Here is a 27,111-nt window from a genome sequence, read left to right on the forward strand (position 1 = left end):
TTACAACCCAGTGGCTTCCAAACTTAGCACGTCCATAGAAGCCTTTCTTCAAGTTCACCAAGGATCCCTTGCCTGTGAAGACCTGTTGGGACTCAATGTCACCTTGCACGGACCAGGACAAGTTCAGCACTTCTCTACACATACCCACTGCAGTGAATGATGGATAGTGGTGCCCAAATTGTCAATCAGGGAGGCCTAGCCACCATCACGATCTCAGTGAGAAACCTCATATATGTTTCCATGGAGCCCTAGGGGTGCAGATTGAAAGCCATCACTGCTGCTCAAAATATTTCACGTTATTCTCTCTCAAGGAGATCTGGGATGGAGTTCATTTTATTTATGTTTTATTTTCATCCCACCTTCTTCTCTAAGCTCATGGTTCTCCCCTTCTTCATTTAATCCCCACACCAACCCACGTGAGGTAGGTTAGGCTGAGAGGCAGTGACTGACCTAAGGTCAACCTGTGAGCTTCATGGCTGAGCAGGATTTTAAACCCTGGTCTCCTAGGTCTCATTCCAGCAATCTAACTACTACATCAGACTGGCTTTTCATGACAGACCTTTCCCCCTAATGGAATGGCTTTGTTCAGATGTCCATCAGAGTCATCATCTCTGGGAAAATGTGCTTGACTAGATAGCCCAGAAATGATCCTACACAAACTATTCTCTCTGCAAGCTGTTTTTTTTAAGAGGCTTGCAGAATAAGTTTAAGTTGCCCCTGAAAAAGAAGAGTACCATAATTGTATTCAAAATATTATGAGGCTCTGATACTTAAGCTTCTTTCTGAAAAGCTAGCGCTCACAACCCTTTGAGGTCCACCTCTGGATTTCCTCCTGTCCTTTTGTTGCTGCTCAGCCTCTTCTTCTGACATGCATTTGTCAGTGCAGTTTATGGCTACAGTAGAAGCTGAACATGTTAATTTTGATAGATTTCGTCTGCTGAAGATAACAAGAAATTATTCAATCTTGCATGCTTGGAATGCAAGTGGAATATTACCCTAAAAATGCATTATGAATATGACAGATTATTGTTCCTTATCATTTCTATAATATATGAAATAGTCATTAAAAATCACTGCCAAACTTGAGGGGGGGGACCTAAAGTTTGCAACATTTATGAGCATGAGCTGGGTATAAAATGAGTGCATATATTCCAAGTATATATTTGTGTGCGTGCATATTTCAATAAATTTTAAATTATGCAGAACTACCACATTGCTCAACTGTATTAGAACCCTTGATACCAATAGATCACTTTAAATAAACTTAAAATGCTGTGATGAAAACCATTCAGAGCTATTCATCCTATGCCAGTTTTAATATCAATCATTGTGCCAGCGCACAGCATTTTTAATAGATTTCTAAAGATTTTTGAAGAAGAATGGTGGATATTTAGCAAAATCTATCAAGGCATAATTCTTCCCTATTAATCAAAGCATTAAGGCTAAAAGGAGACACAAATCAAGGTTTAACAGATATTGCTCACATTTGGTTTTAAAAACAGTAATAATTCAGTATTATATCACTCACACATTTGACAAGAGTTTAATCTATTTCTTTTACGCGAGCTGCAAATGTGCGTATTTTTAAAGAAGAAAAAGCAAACTGGAATGGTTCTCTTTCTGTGGCAAGCCAAAAACATTCACTATTAATAAAGGATTAATAAAGCATCAGACATTCACTGTGCTCAACGAAACTTGCCAGCACATTCTTTCAATAGTCCTCCTGACCTCTCCTTGGGAAGTCTAAAGCCAGTTGCCTGTCACAAAGAGGTGGTCAAAAAGATGACCGCTCCAACAGAAAACTAAATATCTCATTTACCAGCTTTCTTTGCAGGAAGAGTTGCAGGTAAGCTACAGGTAGAGTGTAGCAATGGGCAATTTACTCAGAGGAACCCCTGCCCATAGAACACCAAGCAGGAAGAGAAAAATGCATGATCTAAAGCTGTAGAAGTGAGGTGAATGAACTCGTGATGCGTTCGGCCCAGTTTATTCTACCACCTGGGGCAAAAGGAACCATGATTCAAATCTTTTCCCATTAAGTATTTTTAAGAAGACCACATTACATTCATTTTTAGAGTGTACTTCAGGTATGAATAACTACAGAGCAAAGTTCAAATGATTAGCTGCCAAACTCTTAGTCCATTTTTACATATATCTACCGTATATTTTCCCCTTCATGGATCAATGCCTTGTCGTGGCGAAGGGGCTTGAATAACTCAGAGAAGCTATGAGCTATGCCATGCAGGGCCACCCAAGATGGACAGGTCATAGTGGAGAGTTTTGACTAAACATGATCCACCTGGAGAAGGAACTGGCAAGCCACTCCAGTATCCCTGCCAAGAAAACTCCATGGAAAAAGACAACAGGCATATAAAAGTTATGACGCTGGAAGATGAGCCCCTCAGGTCGGAAGGCGTCCAACATGCTACTGAGGAAGAGCGGAGGACAAGTACAAGTAGATTCAGAACTGATGAAGCGGCTGGGCCAAAGCCGAAAGGACGCTCAGTTGCGGATATGCCTGGAAGCGAAAGGAAAGTCCGATGCTGTAAAGAAAAATATTGCATAGGAACCTGGAATGTAAGAACCATGAATGGAGGTAAGCTGGATGTGGTCAAAAATGAGATGACAAGAATAAATATCGACATCCTGGGCATCAGTGAACTAAAATGGAAGGGAATGGGCGAATTCAGTTCGGGTGACTATCATATCTACTACTGTGGGCAAGAATCCTGTAGTAGAAATGGAGTGGCCCTCATAGTCAACAAAAGAGTGGCAAAAGCTGTAATGGGATGCAATCTCAAAAATGACAGAATGATCTCGATACGAATCCAAGGCAGACCTTTTAACATCACAGTAATCCAAGTTTATGCACCAACTACCGGAGCTGAAGAAAGTGAAATTGACCAATTCTAGGAAGACCTACAACACCTTCTAGAAATGACACCAAAGAAGGATGTTCTTCTCATTACAGGGGATTGGAATGCTAAAGTAGGGAATCAAGAGATAAAAGGAACAACTGGCAAGTTTGGCCTGGGAGTTCAAAATGAAGCAGGGCAAAGGCTAATAGAGTTCTGTCAAGAGAACAAGCTGGTCATCACAAACACTCTCTTCCAACAACACAAGAGACGACTCTACACATGGATATCACCAAATGGGCAGCATCGAAATCAGATTGATTATATTCTCTGCAGCCAAAGATGGAGAAGCTCTATACAATCAGCAAAAACAAGACCTGGAGCTGACTGTAACTCAGATCATCAGCTTCTTATAGCAAAATTCCAGCTTAAACTGAAGAAAGTAGGAAAAACCACTGGGCCAGCAAGATACAATCTGAATCAAATCCCTTATGAATACACAGTGGAAGTGAGGAACAGGTTTAAGGATTTAGATTTGGTGGACAGAGTGCCTGAAGAACTATGGATGGAGGCTCGTAACATTATACAGGAGGCAGCAACGAAAACCATCCCAAGGAAAAGAAAATGCAAGAAAGCAAAATGGCTGTCCAACGAGGCCTTACAAATAGCGGAGGAGAGGAGGCAAGCAAAATGCAAGGGAGATAGGGAAAGATACAGGAAACTGAATGCAGATTTCCAAAAAACAGCAAGGAGAGACAAGAGGGTCTTCTTAAATGAGCAATGCAAAGAAATAGAGGAAAACAATAGAATGGGGAAAACCAGAGATCTGTTCAAGAAAATTGGAGATATGAAAGGAACATTTCGTACAAAGATTACCATAATCAAGGACAAAAGTGGTAAGGACCTAACAGAAGCAGAAGACATCAAGAAGAGGTGGCAAGAATACACAAAGGAATTATACCAGAAAGACATGGAGGTTTCGTACACCCCAGGTAGTGTGGTTGCTGACCTTGAGCCAGACATCTTGGAGAGTGAAGTCAAATGGGCCTTAGAAAGCACTGCTAATAACAAGGCCAGTGGAAGTGATGATATTCCAGCTGAACTATTTAAAATTTTAAAAGATGATGCTGTTAAGGTGCTACACCCAATATGCCAGCAAGTTTGGAAAACTCAGCAATGCCCAGAGGATTGGAGAAGATCAGTCTACATCCCAATTCCAAAGAAGGGCAGTGCCAAAGAATGCTCCAACTACCGCACAATTGCGCTCATTTCACACGCTAGCAAGGTTATGCTTAAAATTCTACAAGGCAGGCTTAGGCAGTATGTGGACCGAGAACTCCCAGAAGTGCAAGCTGGATTTCGAAAGGGCAGAGGAACCAGAGACCAAATAGCAAACATGCGCTGGATTATGGAGAAAGCTAGAGAGTTCCAGAAAAACGTCTACTTCTGCTTCATTGACTATGCAAAAGCCTTTGACTGTGTCGACCACAGCAAACTATGGCAAGTTCTTAAAGAAATGGGAGTGCCTGATCACCTCATCTGTCTCCTGAGAAATCTCTATGTGGGACAAGAAGCTACAGTTAGAACTGGATATGGAACAACTGAGTGGTTCAAAATTGGGAAAGGAGTACAACAAGGTTGTATATTGTCTCCCTGCTTATTTAACTTATATGCAGAATTCATCATGCGAAAGGCTGGACTAGATGAATCCCAAGAAGGAATTAAGATTGCCGGAAGAAATATCAACAACCTCAGATATGCAGATGACACAACCTTGATGGCAGAAAGCGAGGAGGAATTAAAGAACCTTTTAATGAGGGTGAAAGAGGAGAGCGCAAAATATGGTCTGAAGCTCAACATCAAAAAAAACCAAGATCATGGCCACTGGTCCCATCACCTCCTGGCAAATAGAAGGGGAAGAAATGGAGGCAGTGAGAGATTTTACCTTCTTGGGCTCCTTGATCACTGCAGATGGTGACAGCAGTCACGAAATTAAAAGACGCCTGCTTCTTGGGAGAAAAGCAATGACAAACCTAGACAGCATCTTAAAAAGCAGAGACATCACCTTGCCGACAAAGGTCCGTATAGTTAAAGCTATGGTTTTCCCAGTAGTGATGTATGGACGTGAGAGCTGGACCATAAAGAAGGCTGATCGCCGAAGAATTGATGCTTTTGAATTATGGTGCTGGAGGAGACTCTTGAGAGTCCCATGGACTGCTAGAAGATCAAACCTATCCATTCTTAAGGAAATCAGCCCTGAGTGCTCCCTGGAAGGACAGATCGTGAAGCTGAGGCTCCAATACTTTGGCCACCTCATGAGAAGAGAAGAATCCTTGGAAAAGACCCTGATGTTGTGAAAGATTGAGGGCACTAGGAGAAGGGGACGTCAGAGGACAAGATGGTTGGGCAGTGTTCTCTAAGCTACGAACATCAGTTTGACCAAACTGCGGGAGGCAGTGCAAGACAGGAGTGCCTGGCGTGCTATGGTCCATGGGGTCACGAAGAGTCGGACACGACTAAACGACTAAACAACAACAACAACAACCGTATATTTTAAGGGGCACCATTTTTGTAACTGGAGCAGTGGCAGACTTTGAGGTCTCAAATTTCAGTAGTGCCCTCTGCAACACCAAAATTTGGCACCCCCTGCCTCTCACCTTCCATTCTACAACATAGTTTCAGCACACACCCTGTGCCACCCCTGAGACTCTGCGCCCAGTGTGACTGAACCAGTGTTGCTCCCCTAAATCCACCTTTGACTGGAGGGGTAGGTGGGCAGAGCTGCTACACTTGTGCCCACTCTCTCACACTTCATGAAGGATCAGAACAGGGCCACACTCCAATTCAAACCTTAGACCGTGGCTTAATATAAAGGATGATTTGCCAAGTGGCAAGTTACCAGAATGTGCATGGAGCTGCTTGGTAAGTCGAGGTGAACAGACCAATCTTTAGGGATTATTTATTTCTTTATTATTTCACATTCACACCCCACCCTTGTTCATCAATGAAATCACATAAAGCTGTTCAAAACAACTTTCTAATATGCTGGCAACCTCATATCTGACGTTGCTCAAAAATCCCAAGAAACCAAAAAGACCAGTGCAGTTTTGAAAGGTTCCATCCACCATATTGATTCCGAATGGTATGCAACTGTATGCAAGCCACAGACAGAAAACATGATCCCAATCTCTCAGGAACCACAGTGCGGAATTGGGTTACGGTATCTTCAGAGGTGTCCCAATTCATAGCAAGCAAGCAAGCAACTTTCCAAATTAGCCTGAAAAGATAGAGTCAATATGGCAGGGAAGGGGGGGGGATCTCCAAAACTAGTAAGAGGCTGAGCAAGAGTTCCAATGGTCAGGTGGATAAAGCTTGTGTAGGTTGTATAGTTATTTTCCTCCTGCCCTTCAAGTTGCCCAGAAAAAAGACCATTTGGCTCATAACTGGGCCTCTAGTAGGTGCAGTAATATGATGGGAGCTAAATACAGCTTGCTTAGTATGGCTTCAACTCTACTTATTAAAATGTGCGTCACTGGGGCAGAGGGGGGAGTGTAGGGCTGAGAGACTGGATGAAAACAATAAATAATAAATTCCTATTCAGTGTCATGTTTGTGCAGCAATTGTCCTATATCATACAACAATGCTTCATAGGTGGCAACCCGCATCCCAAGGGCCACATGTTGCCTTTGGCCCCCATGCAGGTTGAGGGAGCATGGAGGACAGAATGAGACCAAGAGGGGCAAAACATGGGCTGGGCGGAGTGTAGCTGACATGGATGGAGAGTTGGAAAGAAGATCGGAACCCTCTGTAAGCAATCACTTCTCTGGTAAGAGAAGGACCACAGCTTAGTGGTAGAGCATGTGAGGAGCCCAATGACAGGCAGATCTGGAGCCCAATGAAAGACACTCTTTGTGAGGTGACCTTTGAGGGTGACTCAGAAACTACAACTAATCCAGAATGCAGCAGTTAGACTGGTGACTGGCAGCAGCCGCTGGGATCATATAACACCGGTCCTGAAAGACTTACATTGGCTCCCAGTACGTTTCTGAGCACAGTTCAAAGTGTTGGTGATGACCTTTAAAGCCCTAAATGGCTTCGGCCCTTTATACCTGAAGGTGTGTCTCCACCCCCATTGTTCAGCACAGACACTGAATTGCAGGTCTGAGCACCTTCTGGCGGTTCCCTCATTGTGAGAAATGAAGCTACAGGGAACCAGGCAGAGGGCCTTTTCGGCCCTCCCATCAGATGTCAAACAGACTAACAGCTACGGTATGTGATTCTGAAAAGACATACGAAGGCAGCCTTGTTCAGGGAAGTTTTTAATGTTTGATGTTGCAATGTGTTGTTACTATTTTTTGTTGGGAGCCGCCCAGAGTGGCTGGGGCGACCCAGTCAGATGGGTGTAATAATGATGATGATGATGATGATAGGTGGCAATTAATTATTGTTCTTGCCCCCGTAAGGTACCTCCTGAACGTGTTGTAAATAAGAGGATGGGGGCTGGCTGGGGGCAGAGAGAGGCTGGTGGAGCATTGCCTCATTTGCCCTAATGGACCAGCCTCCACTGCTGGGCAAAGAGGAGAAGGAAGGAAAGAGGTGGAAGAAAGAGACCAAACCAAGAAAATTTTGCCCCAGAACTACCAATGGCACAAGGCAGAGAGAGCCTGCTCTTTCACACACAAAACAAATGTTTCCCCAACCCTGCTTTATATCCAAAAGTATTTATGGATTACATCTAACCCTTTGTACATCTAACTCTTTTATTCAACAAAAAGAAGGGGGCGGAGAACTACCACATTTGACTTAGTCTGGTTGCCAACAAGATGTGGAATCAAATCTCATTAGTAAACAAAACAAAAAACAAAAACAAAAACCCGAACTCTACACATCTTCACTTACCTCTGTAGCAAATTGCTGCAGTCCACCAATATTAATTGGTCCCTCCTCGGTGGCATATAAATTGCATCCACCCACGCAGAGGTCTGAAGTTGGACACACCATCCCACACGTTAGCCCAAGCGGGTTGTCAGAAAGGATCATTCTGGCAGCTCCGTAGTAGTTCTGCACAAGCAGGAAAACAGCAGCAGCAGCAGCATGTTAGAAGGAATGTGGAGGCTTAGAGACGAAGCTTTCAGCATTTCATCTGAACAATGTGTATAGCATTACCCCAACGATTCCACACAAAATGTAGCCACATGTTACTCAGACATACAATTTTTAAATCCATTTTCAATCATGTCAACCTTATTTTGAAGACCGAAATGTTGTGATCAGCTTAAGCAGGTTTTAAGTCCTCCCCATAGCAAAATGGTCTCGCTATAGAAATAATGTTGTAGCTGCATAACCTTCCTGTAATGGCGCCCTCTGTTCCTAAATCAATTACATACAAGGGAAGAGGGCACCCCACAAGATAATGTAATTTCCTTCCCAATTTCCTTCTCATTCCACAGAATCCACATCAAGACAATTCCTATCTTTCATTATTACTTGAAAGATACTTATAAAATCCACCACTGATCCTCAGCAAAATAAGCTGGTTAATACATGCAAGGTTGATGCAACAAAAAGGTTTCAATGATTTTATAATTCTATGATGTATCTGTACCCGTTGTTTCCTCAATATGTGTCCAAGGGCAGGCAAGGAACAGCTTGCAGTGCCCTCAATAAGGTCAATACTCCGGGAAAAGCCCCTGAGAACACGTTCCTGCTGCTTGAAAAGGCAACCCAAGGCATCTACTCAGAATTAATGGGGTCATGTTGTGCAGTGGTTACCGTACTGAAGTAGAGTCACATCCACACCATACATGACAAGCACTTAAGTACATTATAGTATGATCACATCTTACAAACATTTAACTTGTGTGATCTCAACTATACACAGTTGTAGGTCAGCTAGTTGAAATCCTGTATGTTAAATGCAGAGAGGGTCTCCCCACACCAAGTCTGGATTGCACGCATGACGTCTCATGGGAACTCAAACACCATGTGAGATCTTGCAAGAGCATCCTGGGGCTTCTGGAGTCACTGAGATTAGAGAGCCTTGCTTGGAAACCAAGGCTGTCTAATCATGCCAGTCTGGGAAGCTCCTGCAACATCTCGTGGGAACTCGAACGACCCCATGAGCTCTCACGGGCGCACCCTGGGACTTTTGGAAGCAGCACACCAGTTCCTGAAGCCTCAAGATGATTGCAGGGGGGTTGGTTCCAAGGATTTGAATATAAGCATTTTTGCATATACACAGAACCCTTGGAACCAACCACCATGTAAGACACAATCCTACTGCACATCCCCCAAAGAGTCCTAGGAACATAGTTTGTTAAGGGTGCTGGGAATTTCAGTTCTCTGATGGGTACACTATGGTTCTTAGCATTCCTGGGATGGGGTGGGGGTAGAAGCAATGTGCTTTACATGTATGGTGTAGATGGGAAAGGGATGTGGGTGGCGCTGTGGTCTAAACCACTGAGCCTTTGGGGCTTGCCGATCAGAAGGTTGGCGGTTCAAATCCCTGCGACGGGGTGAGCTCCCTCTGTCCCAGATCCTGCCAACCTAGCAGTTCAAAAGCACGCCAGTGCAAGTAGATAAATAGATACCACTGCATCTGGAAGATAAATGGCATTTCTGTGCGCTCTGGTTTCCATCATGGCGTTCAAGCAGTTTATTCATGCAGGCCACATGGCCCGGAAAACTGTCTGTGGACAAACGCTGGCTCTCTTGGCCTGAAGGGATGAGCTCCGCAACCCCATAGTTGCCTTTGACTGGACTTAACCGTCCAGGAGTCCTTTACCTTTTTACCTTGTAGATGGGACCTAGACCTGGGGAAAACTAGGTTCAAATCCTAACTCAGTCAAGAGGTTCCTCATGGGCCAGTCATATTGTCTCAGCCCTACCTACGTCACAGGATTAGTGTGAGCGTAAAAGGAGGACAAAACATATCCCCCAACCTTGAGCTCACTGTTGGAAAGCTGGGGATTTAATGTGGTAGTTTACAACAATGAGAATTCCTTCCGTTTAAAAAAAGTGGGTTGGAGCACCTTCTCAAGAAAACAAGAGCCCATCTTAACCACCTGAGGATCTTCAGGTTTAGTGCACTGCATCTAACAATGGACAGCCATGGAAGCCCACAAGCAAAGCAAGATGGTAGCTGCCCTTCTCCTAGCAACTGGCACTCAGAGCACATTACCCCTGAACCATAATTTCCTACGAGGTACCAGACACCAAAGAGGTGTGGAGGAGACGAAGGCAGAGCTCTCCTGCTCTTCCTTCCACCAGCTTGTTCCAGCTTGCCACCAGGGGAAAACCAGTCAGAGAGGAGGGCATCAGTGGGCTGGTGACATGAGGAATGAATAGAGAAAATATTTTAGCCCCAACTAGCTACCTCATTATGGGGAACGGTTATATCACTCCATACAAATTAAAAGGCAGCGGGGCAGAGGGAGCTAGGAGAAGTTTTCACCTACACAAACTTTGTTTATTGCCAATTCTGTCTTCCTAGCACCAAGCAATGCATTTCCATAGAAAATCCACAGGTAATTTGGAAATCTGCCATGTTGCAAATGTGCTCACTTTATTTGCTGCTTTATTAGTTGTTTGGCTCCAGGTAGCCTCAGACAGTTTCATGCAGCCTCAAGGACTCCGTTAATGTGAGTCTGAATGAAAAAGAAACACGGACTACGTGTAGGAGTAAATGTGTTTTTAAAAATAACATAAACGGGTCATCTTGCAAAAAAATAAACAAGTGATTTCACAGGACTGGGCAAGATGAGAAGAGGTGCTTTGGCGTGAAAATATTAAGAATGTCACTATGGTGACAGATATTGTGAGGGTGGAGGCTGCACATAGAAAAGGCACGGCCCCAACAGAAGTGTTTTGGATGAACAGATTACAGAATGTGCCCTTGTGGATTTCAACAAGCCTGCCTAAAACTATGAAATAAAATTCCAAATGGCTGGAACGGCAGAATCAGATACTGGTGGATTTCAGTGGCAGCTGTATTCGCAACTACAGGAGAAGAGGAAAGTGCCAGATATACACACAGGTTGCATCATCCCATGTGTCTGTGCATCACTTAAACATGTCATGTGATCACCTTGCCCATCATACATCAGAGAGCAAACTGGCAGCAGGCACTATTTAAGCAGCTTTTGGTTAAAGACTATCGGAAAAATCCAATTTTAAACAAGTAAATAAATAGGTTGCACTCTAGGCTTTGGAATCCACAGTCTATAAAATAAAAGTTAAGTCCTGTCAAAGGTGACTGCGGGATTGCAGCGCTCATCTCGCTTTCAGGCCGAGGGAGCCGGCGTTTGTCCACAGACAGCTTTCCGGGTCATGTGGCCAGCATGACTAAACCGCTTCTGGCGCAACAGGACATGGTGATGGAAACCAGAGTGCACAGAAATGCCGTTTACCTTCCTGCCGCAGCGGTACCTATTTATCTACTTGCACTGGCATGCTTTCGAACTGCTAGGTTGGCAGGAGCTGGGACAGAGCAATGGGGGCTCACTCTGTCGCTGGGATTCTGATCAGCAAGCCCAAGAGACTCAGTGGTTTAGACCACAGCATTACCCGGCACTTACTATAACAGGAATGAGCGCGCTGCTGTTCAGATGTTGCTGCACTCTGACTCCCATCATCCTTGACCATTGGCAATGCTGGCTGGGGCTGATGGGAGTTGGAGTCCAGCAACATCTGGAGGCCCACAAGTTTCCCTTTGCTTTATTGATTGATTTATCCCCATTGTTGCTGCTCGATGAGCACAACAAAGGCAGCCAAGTGGCTAAGGGAGAGTGAAGAAGTCACCCTTCCTGTGGACTGCTCACATTAGCATTCTAGTCAATCTAGCTGGTAACCAGAAAGCTACACACTGTCATTTTAAAGGGAATAATGCATGAAAGTATAGCTTAATTTATTTGTCAAAATTCTAAAGCCTTTTAGCACATGATGGAAGTTGAAATATCAAACCAGATGTCTTTTACACTGAGGCTGAAATCTAAAAAGGTATTTATTTACAACTGCCAAATCAGTATATGCAAATCACTATCCATTTTAATTTATTAACTAAATGTTCTTCGTGGAAATCAAATTGCAACCAATTCAACAGGTGGCTATTTGTCCCCCCCCCCCTGTGCTTTCCTCTAAAACACAATTAATTATATAATGGTTAAAAGACAAATTTTCACATACTAATATACTTGTGTGGCATCTTCATTAGAATACTTCCATTATGTAAATTCAAATGTTGATTGTTTTCCTCTGTTACTGGATTATTATTGTGATTAAATTTATGCTAAGATGCATTTTTCATTGGATTTAAAGACATTATGTACATTTTATATGGACTGTTACAACTACAGTGAGATATGCACTGTAGACTTCCACGCTATTAGAGTCTAACACAGTAACACAACAAATGTATTAAAGGGGGCAGCCACAATCCAACATCCCTAATTCTGCATTTGATCGTAGTTGATGCATTTTGCAGTTCACTTTCAAATTATTTCAGAGCTCATAAATGCACCAAACCTTTAATTAAGTGGGCAAATGTGAATAATTACCAATGAAACAATTTACTTAGTGGTTATGCTGATTTCAATAGCCATGAAAACTCCCACAAGCTCTTTCACCATCGTGTCCAAAACGATGGCATGAACCACTTTCAGAAAAACTGAAAGATAAATTCAGGGCACTTACACCTTCCTTGTCCTACATAATTAGACAGACAGGCACCATATGAAACTTGTCACCGTTACTATCCTGTCTGAAAGAGTCACGTAACATGAAATGAAAAAAAAAAAAATGGGGACATAAAGAACCCAGAAATAAGGAAGAATCTCAAATAGAGGCTAATGGAGATTAATAGACTAATTAGAGAACTCTAATAGAGAGCTCCAGATAAACATGATTTTCTCCCATAAACAATTCAGAGGGAAGTGTTGGCAAACCGATGCCTACTTAATTTACCAACAATATGGCTGGTTATAGCCTGTGTTAATTATGATACTGGCTGCAGTGATGATGGTCCTGGGAAGAGCAACAGCAATTCAGTGATCCGAGTGCTGGGTTTCTGCTTGAAACCTTGGGATGCAAGTCTACTAGCCCATTGGTAAGTCACCCTGATGGTCAGTTGGACTAACAGTGATGGTTATCATGAAGAATTGTAAAAAACTTTGTTTATAAACAATGCTATAAAAATATACAAAAGGCGATTTTCTATTAATTTCTAGGCAGCTGTAAGCAAGCTGCTGACATCTAAAGGCAGCATTCAGTACTGGGAAGAAATGATGCTTCATCTCTTGAGTTAGATTAAACCCTGCCGGGATCAAAAATATTTTCTTCTCTGAGCTGCTCATTATTATTTGTTCCAACCATGAGCCAATACAATACAATACAATACAAGTATAAGTTGAAGGGCAGTTTGTGTTGAAACAAAGGTGAACTGTTCCGGATGCAAACACCATCTTGATAACCCCACACTTAATTGGGAGTTGTTGTAGCATAGAGCTCATAAATGTTTATATTCACTTGCTTTGATATAAGCTCATTGGCTTGTTGTGATGTTATCCTTATTTGTGGGCTGGGAGTGCTGTGCTCTGAGCCTAGAAAGGGGAAGTCTCTGAAAGATTTGGGTATTTGCCACCTATGCCCTCATCTGGTCAGGTGGAGTGATGGGAAGTCCTGGCTAGAGTGACGCATGCTGCTTTGTGTATAAAGAATGTGCATACGTTCCCTTGGGTGCAGACAAGCCATCTCCTTGTGGTGGTGTCTGTCCCGTGCCTGCCAAGGCTAGGAGACCTGGCAGGCTGCTTTGTTGTAAGTCTACATCAGTGTTTCCCAAACTTAGGTCTCCAGCTGTTTTGGAACTACAACTCCACCATCCCTAGCTAACAGGACCGGTGGTCAGGGATGTTGGGAATTCCCAAAACAGCTGGAGACCCACGTTTAGGAAATCCTGGTCTACACCTTCTTTAATAAAGCATTAGAACTGATCTCTCTGCTGTTTTTGACATCCTTGGTATCCCTCCACCCAACCACTCCCATGAGCGCTCCTTTTGACCTGAGGTTCAGAACACAGTTCTTTAAAAGTACTGGCCGCAGCACATTAAAGAGAGTTTCACCAAATAGAAATAATCAACCATATCCCTTTGGCATCTAGGAACTTCCACTACCCTCATCGGCATCAAGGATGCCAAAATGAAAAACACAGAACTCAAATATGTTAGGAAGCCAACACAGTGTCCTCCAGATGTTGTGGACTTCAATTCCCATCAGCCCCAGGCAGCATGACCAAATGGCAAGGGGTGGTGGGAATTGTAGTCCATAACATCCCAAGCATATCACATTGCCTTATACTGAGAGTGTTAATGTAGCTAGGCCAGTGTTACTCAGGCTGCCTTTGGAGAGCACTGTATTCTGTCTTCACAATGTTTCCTTACCTGATAATTTTCACATTTTATCACGTGACATAAAAGCCACTCAGCTTAGCGCTCATTTCCATGTTCCTTGTTTGCAGGGGGGAAAAAAATCTGTTTGCAACCCTGTTAACCAAGAAAATCACTGGAGCTTTTCATTGTAAATTCATACAATAAAAATTCAGGTGGTATTCCATCATACAGTTCTTTCCTGCCATTTAAAATTTAGCATGGCATGGCACTATAAGTGATCCAAAAGCACCAGTTCCATAGCTCAACAAGCAATGCAGTGTCAAGGATTGTTAGAATCCAGGACAGAAAAACTGGCATTAGAATCAGGAAAACTAGCACAATAATCCTCACGTCTGAATGCTCCGCAGGGTCTCAAGCAGGGATTTTCTCCATGACCACCTACCCAAGCCTCTTGGTTGGGAACTTCTGCATGCAGAAGATGTGCTTAGCCCCTGAGTTATAGTCCACCTTCTTTGAAAGTCTATGGAAATAGCTCCTCTTTCAAGATCTGGTTGCCCTTGGGAAGAAATTCTGCACTAGTGAAGAAAACCCTAGATTTTAAGTTTTTTGCCTTCTCCCCTCCCCATTCCCTATGTGTGGCTTGTCGGCATTTCTAGACTTCTCTACAATGATGGTCACCTTTGGTCTGCCTCAGATTGTTTCCACTCTGCTCTCTATTTAGAGCACACTGTGAATAAAAATTGCCTTGCGGGACTAGGCCAAAAGTAATATAGTACAAAATTCGGTTGCCGATAGCAGCCAGACAGATGCCCTGGGAAGCCTACAAGCAGGGTGTTACAGTGACGGCCTTCTCCTGTTTGCTCCCAGCAATCAAAGGTTTCATATCTGAACATGGGGATCCCATTTAGTTGTCATTGCTAATAGCTGGTGATAAACCTGCCGATAACCCTACACTTCCCTTGAATTGCAATGGGCAAATGTCTACACACTTGCACAGACTTTCTGAAATGAGGTAAATGGAAGCTGGACAATCATCTAACCCCTTCTAGCACAGATTTCACAAGCTGCTTAGTGTTAGCACATAGACTGCCGGAAAAGAATGGTTCTTGACATTTGCCTCATTTACACTTGGTCAGTAAAACGGAGACTACTGGATATTGCCACAAGGATATAGCCTTTGTTAAATGTTTAAGCGGGTCAGTCACATACCTTGCTTGTTAAATCAGCACAGTTCCTAAAGGTATGTTATAAAACGGTAGGCTTTTTCTTAAGGAAAACAGAGAGTTCTGTTGTTGTTTTTTAATCTTACAGTCTGTTGAAGAATTTAAAAATATAGAAATCCTATGGAACTGTAGGCTAAGTTCACACTTCCTTGACAGGGCGAGTGGCCCCTGTATTTCAACCTCTCTATACACCCCTGAGAGTATTAAAACACTGCAAACAAACCTGCTTCTCACCAAGGGACAGCCCAACAGTTAAAAAGACAGCATTTCCCTTACACTGACATATCTTCAGTACATTGCTAATGGCTATTTTAGAGGTAAGGCAACATTTGTTAAGCACAAAAGAGGTGAAATCCTTCCCACCTTATCAGTTGTTCAACTGCTGGTACTGGTAGAAGTTCTTGAAGTTTAATGCAAATCAACTTCCTGTAGCTTGAAATATTTTTGTTTGTTTGTTTATGCTTCAGTCTATGTTAGAATGAAAACTATTGCCCACCTTTCTCCTAGTGCTACATTACAATAGTGTCACCAATATGTAATAGGTTTGTAAGCAATGCTTTGGCTGGGAAATGACACCACATACAATCCTCCCTCCAATCAATGAATTATGGAAGAATTTCTCTCATTCCCATGATTCCCCTCCATCCATGATTTTATTCTTTGTCACACATCTATTTCTCTCTTCTCTCCCCCCCCCCGGACCTGTGTCACCCATCTCTCACTCTCAGCTTCTTTCACAGACAGATACAAGCATCATACAATATTATTTATATAACTCAGGGGGTGGTGAGTCTATGGCCTGTAGGCCTAAACCTAGAAAACCTGATTAAAAATACATTAAACTTTCATTCTGGTAGAGGTAGAATAGAATGGAATGGGCTGAGTCTCTGAGCCTTTTGAAGAATAATTGTTGGAAGTTTGTGTCTGACAATGTTTGTTCCTGACATTTCACCAAGCTTGGAGACAGCCAGTTCAGGATAAAAAATGTCCTAATTTCTCCTGATCAAAAAACCAGAAGAAATAATAACTTCCCAGCATTCAGTGTTATACGTATTCTAAAACTCAGGAGGAGCTTAGAAATGAGCTTTAGTTTAGGTTTGTTCATTTCCCTCCCCTCTCATGTCAGAACTTGATAAATTTGCAAAATTCAAGCAAGGAGGCAATGTAGCATTCAGATGAGGGCTTGGCTTGCCAGTATTCTTCATCCATACTTCAATCATTATCCCCTGCTACAGGGATGGTTAAGGTTACTCAGCGACTTAATGCCTGAGGTAAGATTTGATATGAACCCTTCTAACTATTTTTTTTAAAAAAATATTATACATGACACCAGTTAGGGATGGGTAAACCTGACAATTTCAGTTCCTTTCAGATTTTAAGTTTTCCACTCTTGTACCACAGGGTATTTGGTTTATCCCATTTCCACATCAGTGTGTAAACTTCTTCTTCTTCTTCTTCTTCTTCTTCTTCTTCTTCTTCTTCTTCTTCTTCTTCTTCTTCTTCTTCTTCTTCTTCTTCTTCTTCTTCTTCTTCTTCTAAAAAAGCCTGAATAAAAATCTATAAGCATCCCAGTTGCATCTTATATGCATTTATATGTAAGCAATTTACCTAAATACAATGCAATTTTGTATGTGATTTTTTATGAATATAAGAATTTCAATGCACAATTTTCCCATGTGCAACTTTTGGTTGGCGAACTGCATTGCAAAATTCAGAGAGATGTGAATTTTGATAGCCATGTTTCAGTTTGCATGTTGGTTGGAGAAATATGAATTAGGTAGGTTGACATTAAAATTCAAACTGAACAGTTTTCTCCCCCATCCCTCATGCCAGTCTCTATAAATGTTACAAGTCAAATCAAAATTCACCAAGGGAGCTTTGCAACTACAGCATTTTACAAACTTTCAGAGACTACCCTAACTTGAATCTCTTTGACTTGGGTTTCCTTTTTACTGCTGAATAAACTGGAGCTCCCCATTCTGTGCAAGACCAGACACAAAGCCACATTCCTCACAAATGAAACCAAATGATTTACTGCAGACACTACAGCCTTTCCCAAGCATGCTGTGATCTCCAGCTAATAAGATTTAACTGAACATGAAGAAGGTAGCAAGACTCCATGGCTGCCATCAGGAAGATAGGTTCCAAAATGAATTATGATTATTCAGGGAAGTCTGACGTTTACCATTATTCATCAATAAAAATGGGTTTGGAACCAGAATGCTTTGTAAATGTTTTTAATTAAATAGATGCCTGCTCATGCTTTGTTTATAAAATGCCTTCTCCTGGGCAATTCCACAGGAAGGCATGCATCTAACTGGATAGGATGTTTTGTGGTTTCCTTTATCAAAATGTCAATAAGTACTGCATTGGTAACCAAGAGAACAGAAGCCAGCCTTAAACAGACATCAATAATTGGAAGCAGACAGAGGTGGATCTTCACATGTATCACTTGGAAGCATTACATAATATGCATGTAAATGAGAATGTTTTTACTAGAGAAAACCTATTAAAAGATGTAGGATCAATACTGTTAGGCCAGAAGAAATTGCATTTTCTATCAGGAAATGCTCGTACCATTTATACTGCCCTCCAATTCTGGCATCCATTATTTATACTCCACACTGAAAATTCCTGATATTGTAACTTTCTCAAATGCACAGTGACTGTAAGTCTGTGTTCTGCATAATTAGAATGGAACTAATGGCTCGCAACTGGTAGCAAAATCCTAAACAGCCTTTGCATGGAAATATATCCCACTGATTTTAACTGAAACCTGCACCCAAAAAGTATGTCGCGAATCGCCCTGCGATCTTCAGATGGAATTTCAAAGTAATAATAACCCAAGTTCATTTTCTGCTGCAAGGAAGTAAGCAAATCTAAAATAGAAACCAATTGAAATGGTAGAATTCGGAAAGCTAGCCTTGTGTTAAAATAGTTCTAGTAAATCTATTTATTGTCATGGTCAATGGCTAGTACAATAAAGTTATTTGGATTAGATTTGGATTGCTGTGTACATAGTGCTATACTAGGATATATAGAATTAGCCATACTAATATAGGAAAAAAAGAACTGTACGAAAGTTGTGGAAGAGCTTCCAGATCAATTTTTTAGTACCTAAATTAAAGTTCCCTAAAACTGAAATCCTACAACGATCTAAAGGCTCCAATGAATACTTGCAAACTACCGGTATACACAGAGCTTTTTTTGTGGGAGGAGAAAGAGAATGTTCCCCACAGAGGATACCAGAAGCAACAGGCAATCTCTGGCACAAACTGTGTAGGGGAACACATTCAGGCCCTAATTCAGGCCCCATCCCTACTCACTCTACCCCCAAAACTTTCCATATTGAAAAGCAAGGTCCGAAAGGTTTGTGTGTTCAGCTAATTCAGCTGCTTAGCACAATGCCTTCCGAAATTGTACATATTCTCCCCTGAAAAACACACGGGGAAGCTTTCTGGTTCACATCACAGTTGGCGTTTGATACGGCGAGGCCTGACAAATTCAGGATGGCGGTGCATGAAGCGCAATGTCGTGCCTGATACGGGATTATGATTATATCTCCAGTGGTATAGCAAGGATCCAAGCAACTCTGAAGCTGATTCCATGAGCTCAACTGGGGCTGTTTTGTTTGTTACTAACAGAAGGTCCCCAAGCCACAAATGTGGAGGGTTTCTTATTTATCAAAGTTTCATAATGTTTAATTATGATGAATTCAAAGTTAAGGAAATTTTATTAAGTGTTACAAATTGAATGAACAATAAGCAAAGCAAAGGAGAGATTACATAGTCAAAATAATGCACCATATGCTGCATTATGCATATGAGGGACCCAGGTGGTGCTGTGGGTTAAACCACTGAGCCTAGGGCTTGCTGATCAGGTCGGCAGTTCGAATCCCTGTGACGGGGTGAGCTCCCGTTGCTCGGTCCCAGCTCCTGCCAACCTAGCAGTTCAAAAGCACGTCAAAATGCAAGTAGATAAATAGGAACCGCTACAGTGGGAAGGTAAACATCCAGAAGCAGCTTTGTCATGCTGGCCACATGACCTGGAAGCTATACGCTGGCTCCCTCGGCCAATAATGCAAGATGAGCGCGCAACCCCAGAGTCGGTCACGACTGGACCTAATGGTCAGGGGTCCCTTTACCTTTACTATGCTGCATTTACACAGTCACGATCTCAATGGTTGTTGTTGTTTTTATTCCTAGAGTGTGCGTCCAGGACATCTGAGAGGTTGTAACTGTATAAGAACACAAGGACTGTTTTTTACATTTGGGGGGGGGGAATTGCCATGCTGCATAGAAATACAGTGGTACCTTGGTTTAAGAACATCTTAGTTTATGAACGACTTGGATTAAGAACGCTGCAAACCCGGAATGAGGTGTTTTGGTTTGTGAACTTTGCCTTGGAAGCAGAACATGTTCCACTTCCTGTTGAGTATAAATTGAGTCCCCCGCTGCTATGGGAAAGCACACCTTGGTTTAAGAATGCTTTGGTTTCAGAACGGACTTCTGGAACGGATTAAGTTCATAAACCAAGGTACCACTTTAATCAAGTTTGGCCAAATTTCTTGACATCCTTCATTCATGAGTCATCCCCCTCCCCCCCAAAAAACAAGGCCACATCCCATACATGGGTGTATCATTTCTCAAAAGATCCACTATCAGAGAGTTTCAAAATGTGGGCAATTTCTATGTGAGCTGCAACCATCAAGAAGACAACTCACTCTTCATTGTGCTCATCAGCAAGTAATATCAGCAGCATTAGAGAGAAACGAGACCTTCTGGGGGTGTTAATGCTGTGAGCCCCTCTATTGTAGGTTCAGGTTGTGTATATGTGTAAATAAACCATGTAGCATAAAAAAACACCACAGTTCCCACTGTCCTTTATTCTAAGGAAACTGAACCCTGAATAAATGCCTTGAACCAGTGGCGTAGCATGGGGGGAGGGCATAACCCCAGCCACACTTTTTTTGCAACCAGGCTCCCCCACAACAGGTTCTCACATCAAGGGAAGCCACAGCCAGGTCAGGCCTGACCCAGGGGTGGAAGAGGCATTCTCTGGTGCATAAATGCACCTATTCCAGGCTGCAATAGGAGACACTGTGCCCCTGCCCGGAAGCCCTGGAATCCTGACTGCTCAGAGGTTGGAGTGGTATGCAACAATGTTATAGACTGTGTTGAAACTTAATAAATTCAATTGGTTTAAATAAGTACTCTGTCTCTGTCTTAAAAAGGTAAAGGTAAAGGGGCCCCTGACCATCAGGTCCAGTCGTGTCCAACTCTGGGGTTGCGGCGCTCATCTCGCTCTATAGGCCGAGGGAGCTGGCGTTTGTCCGCAGACAGCTTCTGGGTCATGTGGCCAGCATGACAAAGCTGCTTCTGGCGAACCAAAGCAGCGCACGGAAACGCCATTTACCTTCCTGCCGGAGCGGTCCCTATTTATCTACTTGCACTTTGATGTGCTTTCGAACTGCTAGGTGGGCAGGAGCTGAGACCAAGCAACAGGAGCTCACCCCGTTGCAGGGATTCGAACCGCCGACCTTCTGATCAGCAAGCCCTAGACTCTGTGGTTTAACCCACAGCACCACCTGGGTCCCCCTGTCTCTGTCTTACTTGTATATAACCCTCCCTTCCTTCTACACGTCTACTCAGAAGTAAACACCACTCAGTTTAATGGAGCCTACTTTCAGGTAAGTGTGTACAGTCGTACCTTGATTCTGAAATGCCTTGGTTCCCAAAAACCTTGGTTCCCAAACACCGAAAACCCAGAAGTAAGCAATGTTTTTCGGAAGCTGGACGTCCGATACGGTTGTTGGCTATTGTTTCCGGGTCCCCTGCACCAATCAGAAGATGTGCCTTGCTTTTCGAACAGTTCGGAAGTCAAACAGACTTCCGGAATGGATTAAGTTTGGCGCTTTTGTTTTTGCTGTTTATTTTGCATTTTTGTTTTTGAGGCTTTTTTGGTTCATTTGTTTTTGTGACTGTGTGGAACCCACTTCAGCTACTGATTGATTGATTATGTGACTGCGGAAATGGATAAAAGCCCCCCATCCAAACAATGACTATCCTCAGTGCAGGTAAGAATTTTTATTTTATTTTTAAATTGTATCATCTACAATACTGTCTGATTTATTTTATAGTACCATTGCTTTCCTTTTATGAATCAATGGTCTCATTAGATAGTAAAATTCATGTTAAATTGCTGTTTTAGGGGTTGTTTTTAAAAGTCTGGAACGGATTAATCCGTTCTGCATTACTTTCTATGGGAAAGCACACCTTGGTTTTGGAACACTGTGGTTTTGGAACAGACTTCCAGAACGGATTAAGTTTGAGAACCAAGGTACCACTGTATTATATTATGGCCTAACCAACTAACTACTTCCTTCAGCACAAGGATTTGCACTTGTGCAATGGAACTTTCCCCTCCTCCTTTTTTCTCTCCTGGGATTTTCCCCAACGCTCTGTGACAGAATGGTGGAGGATGCACATAGGGAGCAGAAATCTTTGCACTGGTGCAACAAGTTATCTGGACACCACCCACTGCGTTGTCCAATTCCCATTAAACTAGAAGTTGTGGCTTTGGAAATCGGAAATGAAAAGGGCTGAGCTTCGAACTGTCATAAGGTTTTAAAAACTATTATTTTCAAATTCCAGTAATGCAGACTACAGACTAAATTGGAAGAGGGGGAGTGGAACAAACGCAAACCTTGACAGGGTATCAATATCCCTCTTATTTTGCCATTGATCGTTACATCGCACCATTTGACTTGCGTCACCAAAACAACCCTGTAGTTTTACACCGCTAACGAAAAAAGAACCCCATAAGTTGGTGCTTATACTGTCACTTTAGTCTTTGTCATCGAGAATGCGAGATATTCTTTCATCGAAACGGTGTCATCGAGACAGTCTATTCTACATAATTACACTATGGCAACCGAAACCAGCTGTCAGCCATCTCAGTACATTAAGTACTGATAGATATCTTAAGGAAAGTCAATGTTTCAAATACATCAAGGACATCCTTACTTTTCATCTGAATGCTTTTGTACTTAGCGACCTGGAAAAATATCAAGATGCACATAAAATACTGAATAAAAGTCAACTTTCAAAAACCCAGCACCCCAGAAATCCTTCAAGGAAGGTTAATTAAAATGCAGATTTCTATGTAATTATAACTCAGTGCATACTAGCAGCTTTAGTTTCCTTTTAAAATAATAATAATAATAATAATAATAATAATAATAATAATAATAATCAGTTTCTCATATTAATGATTCCCTGTATCATTTTGCTTCTGAACTCTGGCAGATGATTTTTGGCGACAATTTGCAGTGGCATGTAGGTGACATCTATCCTGTATCAAAAATTAAAGACACTTCTTTGAAGCCCCACTTATTAAAATTAAATGTAGCAGTTTTAAATGGCATGCATGAGCGCGCATGGCTTGTGCAAATGAGTACAGACTTTCACACACAGTCTCCAATTTGCATGCACAATTTGAGCTGTCATTTTGAGAACAGGCCCTCTTGCGTCTAACGTCTGTGTTTCATTACATTTTAAATCTTAAATGAAAGAATTAAACACAAAACAGAGGAAAAGGAGAGAGAAGAGAGAAGAAAGCAGAAGTAATAAATAATTTCAGGGAGAGGGAGAGAGGGAGTAAGAAAGAGGTGGGGGCGAGAGAGAAAGATGGAGGATGAAAGAGTTGTTGAAAGCAAGAACAGTAGGCCAGAGGAATGGAAAGCAGGTAAATAAGGGAATGAATTTGAGGGGGGGGTGTGGAAGGGAAGGAATGAGACATTTGCAAAGAGAAAAGGTTAAAATACTAGATCACTCAGAATACTAAAGGGGCAATACCTATTATTTGGAATAACGAAAATGACACAAAATAATGAGCAAGCTTTCAAGTTATCTGTCAGAGGTTCTTGCAGCTACTCTTGAGTAATGATGCTCCACACCTCCTTGCCTTTAAGGTGTTTTTATTGTGCATATTATTTACAGTGCAAAGAGTCTGGAAAATATCCAGAGTCAGAACCTCGCAATGGCTTCTTCCTGTTTCGCGCCCAGCATAACAGCTTGGGAACCCCAAAGCGCCTCCCTCTCGCCCTATGGGGTGCTGTGCACCTCAATTCAGGCGTGGGGGGGAAGGACCGTCCTTCTGACTGCTCTCCAGTGGCCAATCTCATCATTTCCTTCCCAGCTGCTTCCCTCTCTACTCGGTGTTGAGGCTCTTGTATGCTGTCAGAGCCTCTCCCCTCCCTCTCTACTTCCTGATTCCTGTAATCTGATCCGCTACTGGACTTGCTGCTCTGCGAAAATCTCGACCTGATGAGGGGGGGGCTGTCCTCTATAAGCCCTCCCCCTTGTTGTTGTTGTTTAGTCGTGTCCGACTCTTCGTGACCCCATGGACCATAGCACGCCAGGCACTCCTGTCTTGCACTGCCTCCCGCAGTTTGGTCAAACTCATGTTCGTAGTTTCGAGAACACTGTCCAACCATCTTGTCCTCTGTCGTCCCCTTCTCCTAGTGCCCTCAATCTTTCCCAACATCAGGGTCTTTTCCAAGGATTCTTCTCTTCTCATGAGGTGGCCAAAGTATTGGAGCCTCAGCTTCACGATCTGTCCTTCCAGGGAGCACTCAGGGCTGATTTCCTTAAGAATGCATAGGTTTGATCTTCTTGCAGTCCATGGGACTCTCAAGAGTCTCCTCCAGCACCATAATTCAAAAGCATCAATTCTTCAGCGATCAGCCTTCTTTATGGTCCAGCTCTCACTTCCATACATCACTACTGGGAAAACCATAGCTTTAACTATACGGACCTTTGTCGGCAAGGTGATGTCTCTGCTTTTTAAGATACTGTCTAGGTTTGTCATTGCTTTTCTCCCAAGAAGCAGGTGTCTTTTAATTTCGTGACTGCTGTCACCATCTGCAGTGATCAAGGAGCCCAAGAAAGTAAAATCTTACATTATCCATAAGACTTCTTTATGCTGGATACAAAGCAAAAATGCAAAAATAAAGAGGAAAGCAGAGGAGAGGAGAAGATGGGTATAATGCTAGAGCCCCAAACTGCACAGTTTGTAAGTTTTAGGATGGTGTGCAGGTGTTAGGCAGACTTAATTTGCAATCTTATACTCATTCATTTGAAAGTAAGCTGCACTGAAACCAATGCCTCAGCTGCAACTGTGCCTAAGCCACTCTTGTTGGCCAAGTGCAGAAAGTAGGGGGCAGGCCAATCATTGTACCAGCCAGGGGCGGAGGAAGCAGCTCGGGCATCCAGAGCGGCATCCAGGGGTGTGCACCCAGGGGCGGGGGGTCGCCACGCAGCACGCATGTGCAGCGTCACCACGTACGACACATGCACTATGCACATGTGCGCTACGGAGCAGCAGCGGCAGCAAACCACTCCGCCGCCGTGAGCAGAGGATCCCGGCACCATCCGCCTGGCGTTTAAGCCACGCCGCTCGGCTTGTGAGTCCTGGGGGGCGTGCTGAGTGTCACCCCCCTCCAGGGTGGTACCCAGGGCGGACCACCCCCATTGCACCCCCTTGCTTCGCCAGTTGTACCAGCCTGGACCTGGCTCAACAATCTGGTCCAGCTTGGCCTCTATGCTGTAATGAAACAGCAGTGGGTCTGACTCGGGATCCAACGGATCCCTAAGCCAGCTCAATCAATCAATCTAAGGGGGCAAAGGAGGAGGGAAAATGTGCTTCCTTCTGACGACTGACTTCTGCTGTGGGCTCACAGTCTGCTGTAGGGAACTGGCAGTGAGCATGGGGCAATTCCATCTCCCTGACTTCCTGTCCCTTTCTGTTTCCCTTCCACTTCCTCACTCTCTCCACTTGGTTTCCTCACATACGATACACACCTCAGGCAGTGCTGTGCAGTGATTGTTGTTGTTGTTGTTGTTGTTGTTGTTGTTATTATTTTGTAGCAGAACAGTTAGGACCAGAGGTGCCAGCTTGCAAGGCTGATTGAGCGGGGTGCCGACATTGCACCTCCCTCCAGGGCCGTCTTAAGTATATTTGGCGCCCTGGCGCTGTGGTGCAATGGATCCCTCCGGCGCTCCCGCCCCACCCCCAGCGCGGCAGGCGGGCAGAGCTGCACGGCCGGAGCTGCATGGCCGGGCTGGCGGGCACAGCTCTGCGGCAGGTGGGCGCAGCTGTGCAGCGCCCCCTTGGCAGGCGGGCACCCTGGCGCCCTGCGCCACCCAGCCTGGCCGTAGGGCCGGCCCTGCCTCCCTCCCTAAGCAGGGCAGAAGCTTCCTGGGCTTTGGGAAAGAGACGCCAGGCCTCTTGACAGGATACTAAAGCCCTGCTGCCTCCTTTCCAAAGCTGAGTGGGCTTTAGAGAGGTGGTGACAGGGCTCTTGAACTCTTTAGGGGACTAGCCTAGTTCCCATAGTCCACTGACCGCATGCCACTGACCTCAGGATATCTGGGCTACAGCACACAAGGGATGGGCCCCACTGACATGATTGGGAAATAAACCAGAGCACTGCACCCATATTCTCACTTGGTTCCTTCTGCTCTTACGCTGAGCAAACATTTGCTTTTTAACACGGCTTGTCTCCAGTGAAAGCATGAATAAATTATGATACCTTCAAGCTTCTCAGCAAAATCATTTCTTTACACGTCTGATCTTCTGTAGCAGTCTATGTAGTGACAAAACGCATGCTTGTTGCCTTTCCCTCCCTCTCCCAAACAAGCATTCGCAGTACGGGGGAACCTCAAAGTTGTCTGTCACCTATTGAGCGAACACAACAGAAATAGGCTGTTTGCACATCATGGTGAATATCGACTAGAAAGGACACGGCAGAATAGTCTGCATGCTTTGGAAAGCAGGGCTGTGTAATCCCATTGTTTGAGAAGTAACGAAAGGAAGTTCTGGCCTAGACTTTGCGGAAATGTGGAAACCTAGCACAATGTCGCCAAAGCCAGTGACATCCTTTTTCCTCAAGGAGGCTGAAGGCTCATTGCGCCTGGCAATTCAATTACCCTCTCAACCCAGAAAGGCGCCCCAACCCCTTTCTTGCCAAGTTGAGGTCTACAGGCAATGAAATGTAGAACAGACCACATTGTGCAAGACCTGCAAATATCTAAAATGCCCCAGGCTTGAGAGAACAAGAATCCCTGACCTTTTATGATTGCTACAGTAGTTTCCCAACAAAACACACAATACACAATAAAGGCCCTTAAATACCTGACAAAAGAATGCATTTGCTATACTCCACCAGCCAAAGAACTTGCAATAATGAAAGCTCAATGAAAACCAGAGAGTCACACAGCTTCCCAGTTAGTGAGAGAGCATGGACAGAATTGGATGCTATGTAGCAGGAATCTTGAGTATTGCCTTCTCTGTCTCTGATATACACCTTTGGCCACTGCATCCAGGGCTCAAATAAGCCATACTGAGGCCCTAAACTACATCAATTTTAAGAGGCCCATAGCAGAACACAGAGACACACAAGAAAATGTGCATTATTCTAAAAGAAAGGACCATGAAAATAGAAATAACTAACTTGTATACCTGCATATGTGCCAGGATCTACGCAAGATGCAACTAAAAACTATCAAATGGAAACATTATTTTTTATTTTTTGCAAACTCTAGTTGCATATGAAATACTTTAAAGAAAAAAAATCTTATGATTTCCTAC

General features: G+C 43.4%; 1 protein-coding gene across 8 annotated transcripts in view; it reads right to left on the bottom strand.

The window, feature by feature from the left end:
- DPYD (dihydropyrimidine dehydrogenase) overlaps nucleotides 1-27,111 on the bottom strand; it is a 504,044-nt gene that overhangs the window by 333,444 nt on the left and 143,489 nt on the right. For 7 of the 8 annotated variants that reach the window (XR_009557876.1, XM_035123779.2, XM_035123778.2 and 4 more), the window contains one exon: nucleotides 7,755-7,916. The exons of the other annotated variant lie outside the window; for it this stretch is intronic. Coding sequence is in view for 6 of the 7 variants with exons in the window: in XM_035123779.2 (XP_034979670.2) it covers nucleotides 7,755-7,916 (162 nt within the window). In the remaining variant the exon portion in view is untranslated. The remainder of the gene's footprint in view (nucleotides 1-7,754; nucleotides 7,917-27,111) is intronic. 8 annotated transcript variants of the gene reach the window in all.

The sequence above is a fragment of the Zootoca vivipara genome, chromosome 7 (assembly GCF_963506605.1).
Source record: "Zootoca vivipara chromosome 7, rZooViv1.1, whole genome shotgun sequence".
NCBI classification, from domain to species: domain Eukaryota; kingdom Metazoa; phylum Chordata; class Lepidosauria; order Squamata; family Lacertidae; genus Zootoca; species Zootoca vivipara.